The 12,494-nt window shown below is 39.6% G+C and overlaps 1 protein-coding gene across 1 annotated transcript; it reads left to right on the top strand.

Annotated features, from left to right (window-relative positions):
* The first annotated feature begins 2,591 nt into the window (after window positions 1-2,591).
* LOC111229546 (urea transporter 2-like) lies at window positions 2,592-6,337 on the top strand. The gene is made up of 10 exons (XM_022755901.1): window positions 2,592-2,653; window positions 2,750-2,821; window positions 2,907-3,093; window positions 3,542-3,731; window positions 4,028-4,156; window positions 4,409-4,601; window positions 4,890-5,037; window positions 5,285-5,419; window positions 5,521-5,570; window positions 5,662-6,337. Exons 1-10 carry the CDS (start codon window positions 2,603-2,605, stop codon window positions 6,052-6,054), a joined length of 1,548 nt encoding a protein of 515 aa, XP_022611622.1. The 5' UTR covers window positions 2,592-2,602; the 3' UTR covers window positions 6,055-6,337.
* The last annotated feature ends 6,157 nt before the right edge of the window (window positions 6,338-12,494 follow it).

Here is a 12,494-nt window from a genome sequence, read left to right as displayed (position 1 = left end):
GTTGTTCTGTTTCGTGTTTTATAACCCAATATTTAATTACCATGCAAGATGGTCATGATTATGCTAATAATAACAATATGGTAAGAACATGGTGGCACCTTTCCAGAGAAGAAATCAGTCTTAAGTCATGTTAAGACTTCACAACTACATAAATGATTGCATTGACCAAAGAGAGTAGAAAAAGTATCATGCTTAGGAGCACATAATTACAGCTTAACTAAAACTAACTAAGAACTAAAATTATCTGATGAATCATACCAAGCTAATAATAAGTTCACTGAAAACATATGTACCTGTTTGTTTTTTGTTTTTTTCAGTTCTCTGAACACCTCTTCTCAGCCCTCCCATTTTCCATTTCAGGCTTTTCCTCTTCCTCCATCAGTAATTATTGTGTTCAATGAGTAAATAAACACCGAAAGAACAAACACGCCCCTTTGCACTCATATGATTCATCTGTAAGTGTGTGTGCATGTGTGTGTGTCTGCTGCATATGAAAATGCAACTTGGATGATGATGATGATGATGATGATGATGATGATGCAAGATAAATGAAGAACAATATGATAAGCATATAAAATACAATGTACAGTATAGTTAAATTTCATGTGAATGGTTCTCAACATTTTTGGCTTGTGACTCTTTACAAAAATACAATGTCTTATTTGTGCTCTTTATCATATTTCAGATGTCTATGTGTTATTAGCAGTTCCACCTAACAGACATTTCTACAAAAAATGGACTCAATTTTTAGGGAAACTGATTTGAATAACTGTGTGAGGCCCAAAGAGGTAAAATGATCTATGGTTTCACAAAGAAAAGCAAAAATTGGAGAAAAGTCCACAAATGAATAAATGTTTGCTCAGCAGCACTTTGTTTTTTCTTCTGTCCAACCTCATCAATCATCTCATGACCCCTCAGATTTACCCTGTGAACCTTTGGAAGTGGTCTGACCCACAGGTTAGGAACCACCGGAATAAGGTTAACTGTATATGAAGTAATTCAAACTAGCTCCACCTACAACAGTAAAATGCTGCGTGCACATTGATGAACCAGCATTAATAATCTGATAATGTCATATAACAATATATCATTAATGCTGGTCAGTCTGCATAACAAATACTTTTACTTTTGATACTTGAAGTACATTTTTTTTAATCATACTTAAAACCTGTTTTGAAAAACAAAGGTGAGGATAAACATTTGCTTCTTAGTTATTTCTGTGAACACAGTGATGACACATGATGAACAAAACAAAGTTCAAGTCTGACCTCACCCAACGTCAGTGTGGCTTACAATTGCGAGCAGGTGCTGCAGTGCACATGTCACTCTTGACATAGAGGACATTTTTCGTAGACGTAGTGCACTGTGTCATTGCTTTTGTGAGCAAGCATGAAAGTGAATGACTCCTACAGAAGAGCACAAGCAGGGTTTACGAACCCGTGACAAGCTCACACAATGGGTTTATCACGCATGACCGCAATGTTTCCAGTCAGCCGTAAAAGATTGAATCCCGTTATAATTCAAACAATCGCAGTGAAAACGCAACGAAATGTTATTCTGACCTTGCATGACTGTCAAGGTCAGAATGATATTTCTCTATATTTCAAGCAGGAATGTCTTGATTTTGTCATTATTTATCTTATCAATCCAAACATGAACAATCAGACATGGTCAAACATTAGTCTCTCATTTTTCTGGTTTCTAATAAACTTAGATTAACAGTTGTATTTTTATGTTATGTTTACGATAAATGTAAAACATCATGATGGCATTCACTCAATAAATGAATAAGTCTCAACAGATATATTCCTTTATAAATATAGGGAGACTTCCCAGGGTGCATCTGAACCTCTGGAGGGTCAGGATTCCTGGACTTGATCTTGAGTTGGCTGTTGTGCTTCTACCTGTGGTAAATGCACCTATTGTGAGTCCAATAGGTATCCAAAGGGCTTCCTCAGCTCCACATTTCAACCTTGGGGTCAGTTCCCCCATTACAGAGTCCTCTGTCATTTTCATTCATGATTAACTTACATTGAATTGATTAATTGACAAGTTCCTTTTTACTGTATGCATTTATTCTATGCATTCTTTGTCTTTGTGGAAACCCATGTTACCCACAACTCCATCTCGACAGTTGAATTGGAGGTTTGTGTGCGTTAGGAGCCCCTCGCCTCAAGCAAAGATGAGGCGCAATAAGCAATAATAAGCAATAATGTCAGTGAAGGCTAGGATTAAATAGTCCTGAAACCAGTTTGAGGTGAGACATGCTTTAGATTCTTCATCATTTCAATCAACAAACACCTGCAGTTAAAAAACAACACCCTGACTCCTGGCTGACCTCATCTTCACCTCATTTGTGGTTTTCAGGGTTGGAGAGTGGACAGAAATGGTGTGTCTGAGTGTGTGTCTAGAGATTTGGGCGTGGGACAGGTTATCACTGCTGAGTATCAGTGATTCCTGTTGAGAATGAGTAGAGGAAATGAAGAGGTGGATGAGATGGAGAGATGGAGAGGAGGGAAGAGGTGGAGTTTTGCCTGTTGTCTGTTACTATAAAAGCCTTCAGTGGAAGTCTGCGGTACAGCTCGAGAAAAGCTGGCAACTAATGCAGCCGGTGCCTATTCTGGGACATATGACTGGATCACACTGCACAAAGGTAGGAGCACTTGTAAATGTTTGTCAAAGTGCAGCAGGACAGTAAACCAAGATCCATCTTTGCAGCTGAGTGACATATTAGTTTCTCTCCTTTCAGGATATTCAGAGGAATATCAACTGTTCTACTTCTGCTGCGCTGCCCACCAGCTCTCCTGTCACCACCTCTACAGTAAGTCAGAGCTCACAGTTCAGACATACAGAATATTTCTAGCAGTACCTCTCTAATTCATTTCCAACCTCAATGATGGCTCCAGGAACTCCAGCCACTGATGGCGCCCCTCGAACTGCAGTCTGAGCATGACAACTCCCAGAAGGACATGAAGGAGAAGGACCCAGTGCAACCTGCAGGACCCACAGCCCTGCAGAGGTTCACGGCTCGCTTCCTCAAGGGAGTCTCCTACTTCTCTGGAGACATGAAGGTTTTCGGCAAATGGATGGAAAGTAAGTTAACAATAATTGTTTGCTTTAAAATACACAGCAGTGGTACTCTGGACATGACATTATTATAAAATTACAGGATATTATCAGCATTATATACTGAATCCCTTTCACCTTTGCTCTTTCTGGTTAACAGAGACGTTTACTCTCTAGTAGTATTGGGAGAGAGACAAATTTTTGACACAGATTCACCCCAGTCCACTGATTTCAGTGTCCCAGCCTCAACTTCTCGCTTTTCTTTCTGTCTTTTCACTTTTTAAACACTTTTGCTCACTGTGAGATAAATGTGTCTTTACTTGAAAACCACCCAGGATTGTTTTATCCTGCCCCTGGCTGCACAACAGTGAGCCTGAAAAGACGAAAACTTGCCCAGGATTCACTGTGAGAAGCCCCATTTAGCAGCTCTGTGAAAATGTCATCCGTCTCTCTGTTCTTTCTTTCCATCGTCCAGAACAGTTCCTCTTGCTGCAGCTGCTGGACTGGGTTTTACGTGGAGCTGCCCAAGTGATGTTTGTCAACAACCCTCTGAGTGGCCTCATCATTTTCGCCGGCCTCATCCTGCAGAACTACTGGTGGGCCCTCAACGGCTTTGTGGGCACACTCTTTGCTACCATTTCTGCCCTTATTTTGCAACAGAACAGGTTTGAACACTCATTTATTATAATTTTTTCTAATTGTTGCCGCACATTATAATAAATGACATCATCATTAAATGTTAAATAAATAAAGAATGATTTTTGAACTCACTGTTAATCACAACATGTTAGATAAGTGCAGCGTGTGCTGACATAAAACATGATTCAAAAATCTGAACAGAAGTGGATAGTGTCCGTTTGGTGGTATAATGTTAAATGTTTATGTAGGATGAGCCACAGACACTGTGTTGTACAAAAGGAATATATGAATGAATTACTTCATCCGCATTATTTTCTTTCAGGGGCGCAATAGCTGCAGGGCTGTATGGTTACAACGGCATCCTGGTGGGTCTGCTGATGGCTGTGTTCTCCAATGCAGGAGACTGGTACTGGTGGCTTCTGCTGCCCAACATCTTCATGTCCATGATGTGGTAAGCACAGCAGCAGATTCATATCATAGGAAATGAAAGGCAGATGTACAGACGTAGAGAAACCAAACCAAAATACGTAAAATTTAAAAACTGATGAGTTTATTGTAGTATGAGCGTATAGATGTCATGACGTTAAGAGCTAACAGGTCTCAGCAGACATTTTGTTCAAGTGCTGGTATAATTACATAATGTTACATCAATAACACATATTTTTTAAATGTATTTAAATAATTGTGTGCCATTGTGTTTCAGCCCGATCGTGTCCAGCGCCTTGGCCTCTATTAACAGTCGCTGGGATCTGCCGGTGTTCACTCTGCCCTTCAACATCCTGGTGTGTCTCCACATGGTCGCCACGGGCCACTACAACAACCACTTCCCCCAAGTCCTCATTCAGCCTCGCTCAGAGCTGCCCAACATCACCTGGGCTGAAATTGATTTACCCAAGGTCAGTGACAGACCAGGGTTTGTCTATGTACTCTAATATTAAGGTCGTGGAAGGTGTTTTCAGCTGCTCTGGCTGATAGATCTTTGCTTGTCGTACCTAAGCGCGTGAGTGTAACTTGCTGTGTGCTGGTGCATCAAAGCTAACATGTTAGTGAGGGAAATGTCAATCAATCCGTTTCTACAAAACTACACAGCCCAAGGAAGAACTCTTGTTGGAAGACACCGCTGTACATCATGGTTTGTTGTGCATCTACAATTATGTTTAACCTTTCTGTCTGTATCTCTTTAGCTGTTCATGTCAGTGCCTGTGGGAATAGGCCAAGTCTACGGCTGTGACAACCCTTGGACAGGAGGAATCTTCATCATCTCGCTCTTCATCTCTTCCCCCATCACCTGTGCTCATGCTGTCCTGGGATCTGCAGTGGGCATGGTTTCAGGTGAGAGGACCAGACGATACCATGGCAACTATAAGACTAATTCTGTCTCACCTCAATAAACAGCGCATCTTATTTTTGCTTCCTTACATACTTATAGAATGAATTCAAGCCTCAATATGTTCCAACTCCAAGATGACCCCAAAAATAAAGGTGCAAAATAAACAGGAGGGTTATTATTTATTAAGATAATCCAAACTTAAACTGAGATTGCCACCTCTCGGATAGCATTTCTGTGTTTGTTTTGCAGGTCTGGCTCTGGCAGCACCATTTGGAGACATTTACTTCGGCCTCTGGGGATATAACTGTGTGTTAGCCTGCATCGCCATCGGAGGAATGTTTTACGCTCTCACCTGGCAGGTGCACCTGCTTGCCATTGCATGTGGTGAGTAGACACCTGGAAGAGCCGGCAGGTATTTGTAATCTGTGATCACACTTACGCACACAAATGTCATCTCACGGTATCTCCCTTCTTCTCCTCTGCAGCTTTTTTCTGTGCATACCTTGGCTCAGCCATTGCCAATATCATGTCCAATGTGAGTACACATTTTCTCTCACTGCATTTATATATCAGCCAATATTAAACACCAGTTACTAATTGCAACATGATGTATTCTTCATTTACAGTTTGGTCTGCCAGCCTGCACCTGGCCTTTCTGTCTGTCTGCTCTCACTTTCCTCCTCCTAACCACGGGGATCAATAGGATCTTCAAACTCCCACTGGCCAAAGTCACTTATCCCGAGAAAAACCTGGGCTTCTTCTGGAAGATGAAGAAGCAGGAGAAAATGGAGAAGGCTGAGAAAGAGAGGAAAGAGAAGGAAGAGCAGCAGAGAGCCATTGAAGAAGAACTGATACTAAATGAGAAAGAGCAACTGAGACTTGAGCTTGAAAGAATGGAAGAAGGGAGAGTAGCAAGTGAGGCACCAGAGGGTGAAAATGATGAGACACCTGAGGCAGAACAACAAAGCATGAAATCAGACAGTGATCTAACTGAGGTCACTCTTCCTGATCATGTTTAACATTACATTTCTGCAGAGAGAGAGAGAGAGAGAGAGAGAGAGAGAGAGAGAGAGAGAATGCAATGACAATACAGTAGTGGCACATAATGTATGAAGAATGTAACTGAATGTATCTGTAAGTATTCTTTCAATGTGTTTGTGTATTTTACTATACATTGAGAATTTATGCTGGCAGTTATTTCCAGCCAGTTGATGTTTCACTGGATGATTTGCTGACATGTAGTAGCCTACTAATTTGTTTGGTAAAACGATATTAAATGTATATATTTTTTATTAAATTATTATTAATAATCAGTCTTGTGCATGTTGGTTTATTCAATGTTGTCTGAAGGTAATTGAGGTCAAATATGAAGTGATTACAAATAATCTCTGAAGTCTATCACTTGTTGATATGATCAGTTATTCTTGTCTGAGAAACACAACAGATGAAAAAAGATATTAGAAGTCACTATAAATTTGCATATAAATAAACCTTAATTTTATTGTGCTATTGAATACATACTGTATACAGTATATTATATATACTACACATTTACATAAATATATGCACACACACACACATGAACAGTATATGCCTGTATTCATACGTCTATGAGACATATACAAAATTACACATCTCAGAACACATTTTTAGGTGTAGGATGACAACTTCAAGTAATTATTCAAGCATTCATTCCTGCCAAATATTATATTATATATTATTATATATTATATATTATATTATAGCATCACCCATACCTAGCCCTGATACTTACAACAAAAACGATAGTTACTTGAGATGGGATTCATTATGATATCTATCGAAAAGATAGAGTAAGAGTGAAATATATAAAGGGGGACCAAGTGTCTTTAAATTTCTGATGGGACTTGTATCTGAGTTTTTCCAATGGAATTAAGGATAGCACGTCTTGATGCAATTTGTAAATAATGGGGGCTTGTCAGTCTTCAAATTGCAGATAACAAATCTCTAGGCTTTCAAAGATACAACTCTGAAGTGTAGTAAAAGATGGGCATTCCAGTGGGTTGGTTCATGTGGCACCTAATACAAGTCGGATCAGCACTGGGATACGTCTATCTGTCTGTCTGCCGAATGTTTCCTGAATGAAACTGCACTAAAACATGTTTCCAGTGAAAACTGTTGAAATGTGTGTAAATCCAGTTTACAGTACAGTAAACAGTCTGTAGCAGGACTACAGTCTAAGTCAGTCAAGTGTTTGAGAAACTGTTTGTCCCCCCATGCACTCAGAGGTTACCATGGTGCTAAGGTTTCTACTGAGTGAGACATGGGCCCCTATCTTACACCCGGCGAAAAGCACAACGCAAGTGTCTTTGCTAGTTTCAGGACGGAGTTGTCATTTTCCCGTACAGCGCTCACGTTGTTTAGATAGCAAATACACTTGCACCCATCTGAGCACCCATGGGTGTGGTTGGTCTTAAAATTAGGTGTGGCCAGGCACATTGTTGGCGCTTTGCTAACTTGAGTTGCGAAAAGTGGTTACTCACAAGCAGAGTTGGCTGAAAATGTGCTTCAGATGTCAAAACATTCTGTGTGGCATATTGTGTGTTGCACAACATTGCCATATGTCATTGATGTCTCTTGGACAATTTACTATACGGGTACAAATAAAGTAACGTTACCTGAAGTAACCTAACCTAAAGTAACCTAACCTAAGCTCCCACTCTGTGTGTGATGTCATCCACTCTAGGCTATGAACATTCCGTCTATTCATTAGTATGAGGAAAGAAATGCAGACAAAATGTTTAATATTTTAAAATTTTGAGTCATAAAAAAGTATTGGCCTCTCCTGATCATGCTGCACGTTTTGGCATTTGAATTACGGAACAAAAATAAACAAAATGGCCAGTAAGAACATGTAAGCTTTGTCCCAAGTCAGGGGCTGCATCCTTTCAGAGGCCCGATTTGAAGACTGATTGCTTCACATTGCCGCAACTAGGCTGTCCCATTTCGAAAGGCTCCTCCAAATGCTGCCAAGAGAAAATGCGTCCTTTTGTGAAAAAAAAGATATGTGTTGCTAGCTGCAGTTTGCACGGCAATGGTAAGGGCAGGCACAGGAGGTGACGTACAGTCTCATTTTGGTTCAGCCTTTGCAGTCTATGACGTCTATGAAGGGCCATACCTTTGTAGAACGCATCCTCCGATATGCTGCCCCTGAATTGGGACACAACTATAGTAGGATTGCTAAGTCAGCAATCAGCTGCGGAACCGGAGGTATCCGTATATCATGGTCCTGTTGAATAATTTCAAAGAAAACAATAGGGCCATCTATGAAAAGACCACTGAAGGAAATCAAGCTACTGTTATGCCACATTTGAAATGCTGCATTAGTCTCTGAGCATCTGAGTATTAAGTAAGTTATTAGTAATAAGTAAGTTTAGCTCTTTCTGATTCATAAATGAGGGCGTGCTAGTTTGAATGACAGGTGGGTGAGCGTATGCCTGCCACAAACCGACATGCACCGAAGTCTTGGCTCCACACACGCCCCTCCTCTTTGCCCATTTTTGGATTAGCCGGGAGTTCGGCAGAGTGAGGTATGTTGGAATATGGTGAGTTGTGGTTTAAACATCTGCCTCAAGGAAACTATTTACAACCACTGATAAGGACCACTCTATGGGCATGTGTAGGGGGCAGCCGGAGGTAACAGAGGTAGAGAAGTGGTAATTTATGTGTAAACACTAACTGTCTTCTTTTTGGCGCGCTGAGTTTAGGTTTCACTTAGGGTCGGAGTCAGATGGGAAGAAGGAAGCCAGCAGAGCCAATCAGAAGACGACAAAACGCCCATGCACATTTCTTTGTTTGTATCTGTATAAATACACTGGATCAGGGAAAGTTAGGTTATCAGACTGTGGACTGACCAACACTTGTTATTGGTTAGGGAAATACACATCTGATCCAGAATTCTGTATTTGTTCATTGCTTGTTGAAAAGATTTACTAAACAAATTTAACTAAATTCTTTGGTGTGGACATTTACTGGTCTTTTGAGTATTTTGAACACTGCACACACCCCGTGGGGGGGTGTGAGTTTTTTCCTCCAAATCGAAAAAAAAATCCTTCAGGTACTAGCAAGATGATGGTGGTGGATAAACTCACTCTCAACTTCAAAACCGCTGTTCAGAAACCTATGGGTGACGTCACAGAAAGCCTGGCGATGGCTACGGCAACTCTATCTCCTTTCTTACTAAAATTCAAGGTTGAGGATGCAGCAGCTGAACAGGCCTCGGTGCAGATGCAGCAGTCTCACATCTGTCTCGTGCACCACGACACAGGCTGGATGTTAATCCAATACCTTACTAATTATGTGCCACTGGTTATATTTCAAGTTGAATGCCTTCAAATTAATCGTTTGTTTGTTTGTTTGTTCTGCAAAGCCACTTTTACTCTTCCTCCTCCAGAACTTGCTCCCAGGAATAGCTGTTTTGATCAAGTTAATGGGGATCCATATAAATTAAGTTCAAGAGAAATATTATGCAGTTCAAGCTACGGTGAGAAAACAAACTTACATCATACATCTACTCTACTTTCTACTATACTTTACATCCTGCCAAATTCATATTGCATTGTTGCTTTAATATATCCAAACTGACCATAAAAACCACACAAGCTTAATCACAAGAAGAAGGGTCTGTTTTTAAATGTGGAGTTCATCATGTGGAGTTCAGTGTGCAGGAATGTTGTGGGCACAGCATTCCAGCACAGCATGTGGATGCTGGTTTGAATGGTTGAGCAGTTTACTTGTACGATATAATCTACAGTGATCCAAGAGCCCAGAATGTTCAAGAGATTTAATTTTTAATTGACAGAAGCATGTGCCGCTGACTATGAATCCGTGAAAATTTTAGTTTGCTAAAGCCACAGTTACATACGACATATACATCCTGAATGCATTCATTTTATTGTAAAATATTACAATTGTACACTGCTAACACTCATTATCCATATTTTAATAAGTTAATGACCAATTAATCAAGCTGCTGAAATATCACATTTAATTATTGGTTTTCATACACAAAATAAAACTGCTTCTGAGTATTTTATTGGCTCCACCTTCCCTGTTTTGACAATGAGGTGTGGCTAGTAAATACTGAGACTAATGCTGGTTGAACTTGAACATAAGACCAGCCCCATTATTTAGTAGGCACACCTCATAGATTGTCCGTGACAACACACTACCAACCCTGGTAATGCCAAAGGTTGCATCACATCACTTCACTTAGGTTTGTATCATACATAGTTAAAGTACAATTGAATTAGTCAAGGAACATACAAGAACTGGAACTGTGAGACGCCTTAAGCAATCTCGATTGTCTATGTCGGTACCAAGGGCCAAGCTGTTGTGTGCCCTCAGGAATGTGCCTATGACTTGTTGGAACAGTCTGCTGTGAAAAAATTACTTTCTTTCTTTTTCAGTTCGTCTGTATCATTTCATTGTGTTCTGTACAAGGTCAATCACAGGTCACTGTAGTTCATAGTTTATCTCCATCCAAGTAAGTGTGCAGCTGCTCCACTCCCATCAGCAGTGGCAATTGGAACCAAGGTTAAAGCTGGACTTGTAGTGATAGTGAGTGTAGAAAGATACAAACATTTCAATAGATGAACTACTTAGTAATAAGCACCTTACATTCTTAGGGACAGATAGTATCCATCATGCTATTAGGGTAAAATTCAAGGAAGATCCCCAATGAAAAGTGGGTAAGAACTGAGATCATGTTTAGGTTTTAATTATCCAATAGAAGTTTCACACATATATATGAGCCTAATTTGGGAAAATAGTTGGTAACAGGTGAGCTTGAGCTACAGTATGTGAGAACTTGGACGTTGGAATACTTAGACCTTGTACTGACTTTTTTAGATTTAATAAAATCCACTCAGTAAAAAATGACCTTCAAAAATAGGTCAGTGCACAATAGCCTTCAAAATGAGATTTTTGTGCATTTGTTAGTCTCTCTGGTCTGATGATATCATTTGGGTTGCATAATGTACCTGGAACATTCCAGCGCTTAATGAAGCATGTGGATGCTGGTTGAATGGTTGCGCAGTTTACTTGTACGATATAATCTACAGAGATCCAAGAGCCCAGAATGTTCAAGAGATCTAATTGAGAGAAGCATGGGCAGCTGACTATGAATCTGTCAAATTGTTAGTTTGATAAAGCCATAGTTAGGGTTAGCATGTGCAGCCGATACATATATATATCAAGACTAGTATGGACCTAAATTCAGTTTGGGCGCTAATTCAATGTACTAATGTAATAATTAATGAGAAGATGAGGTAACCTATTTTGATTAATTAATGACCAATTAACAAAGCTATTGAAATACCATATTTAATTATTGGTTTCCTTGAATTAAAATATATATTAAAATATATATATATATATTTATATTTATATTTAGTATTTTCTTTCCTTCATCTTTCCTGTCATGACCATAAGATGTGACTTGTTAATAATGACACTAATGCTGGTCATAGTAACATAAAACGGGTCTCAATACTTAATAGCCACACCTTGTAGACTGTACGTGACAACACACTACCCAGGTCATGCCAAACACTTTAACATTGAACAAAAAATAACTGGAACTGTGAGATGCCTTTTGCAATCCTGATTGTCTATGTTGGGACCAAGGGCCAAGCTGTTCTGTGCCCTCAGGGCTGTGCCCATGATATGTACTTTCTCCATCTTTATGACACGTTTACTCTGGGTGTGCTTCAATAAAGATTTAACAATAGGTAAGAGAGGACATGTTGTTGGCATGGCACCCAAAAAAAATATTCAAGCTTTTATTCCAAAACCAAATCTGGGTAAAATGCAAATGCTGAAAATAATTTTAAAAAAGAACTTAATAAAATATACTTACCTTAATAGGAGTGGCATACGTTCCCCTTTGGCTTTAACCTGATTCCTGAATTAATTGCCAGACAACTTTTGTTATCTTTTGGGTTCTGCCCAAAGGTAACACATTGTATAACGGTCATGGACAAAAGAAACAATGTTGATGTGTAGTCTCTTCCTAATGCAGACTTTGTCAATCTATATTCCATGTCACCTGACTTCCTCCTTTGCTTTCGTCATAATTACTAAAAAGATCATGAAGATCGTCTAACAATAAAAGTCTTAATAAGCTGCTTGCACAGACAACCTATGGGTCGTTTTTTACAGGAGGGCAGACGGTTGAGGAAGGCAAAGTAATAAAGAATAAAGATAAATTATTAATTATCTGACACTACTAAAAATGGGCTAATGTTTTTCTTAAACATTGCTTTGGGCTGTTGTCATTTTGCAATGAAAGGTCTCAGCCCATTAAATGGCTTTACCATTAATATCTCTCCATTCTCTTTCCTCCAAGGCTTGACCAACTAGTTTCAAGTTAAGGTTTTGTTTTATGTTTCCACACATTTAAACTGACAGTATCCATTCC

Source organism: Seriola dumerili, unplaced genomic scaffold (genome assembly GCF_002260705.1).
Source record: "Seriola dumerili isolate Sdu_G_001 unplaced genomic scaffold, Sdu_1.0 BDQW01000017.1, whole genome shotgun sequence".
Taxonomy (NCBI): Eukaryota; Metazoa; Chordata; class Actinopteri; order Carangiformes; family Carangidae; genus Seriola; species Seriola dumerili.
The sequence above is the reverse complement of the archived record's forward strand: the minus strand, read 5'-3'. Positions and strand labels throughout refer to the sequence as shown.

Excerpts from the sequence above, each read along its gene's own strand:
- LOC111229546 (XM_022755901.1), top strand. The coding sequence starts at position 2,603 with ATGCAGCCGGTGCCTATTCTGGGACATATGACTGGATCACACTGCACA. Across the intron at positions 3,094-3,541 it reads TTTCGGCAAATGGATGGAAA|AACAGTTCCTCTTGCTGCAG; the intron begins GTAAGTTAACAA and ends TCCATCGTCCAG. Across the intron at positions 5,420-5,520 it reads CCTGCTTGCCATTGCATGTG|CTTTTTTCTGTGCATACCTT; the intron begins GTGAGTAGACAC and ends TCTCCTCTGCAG.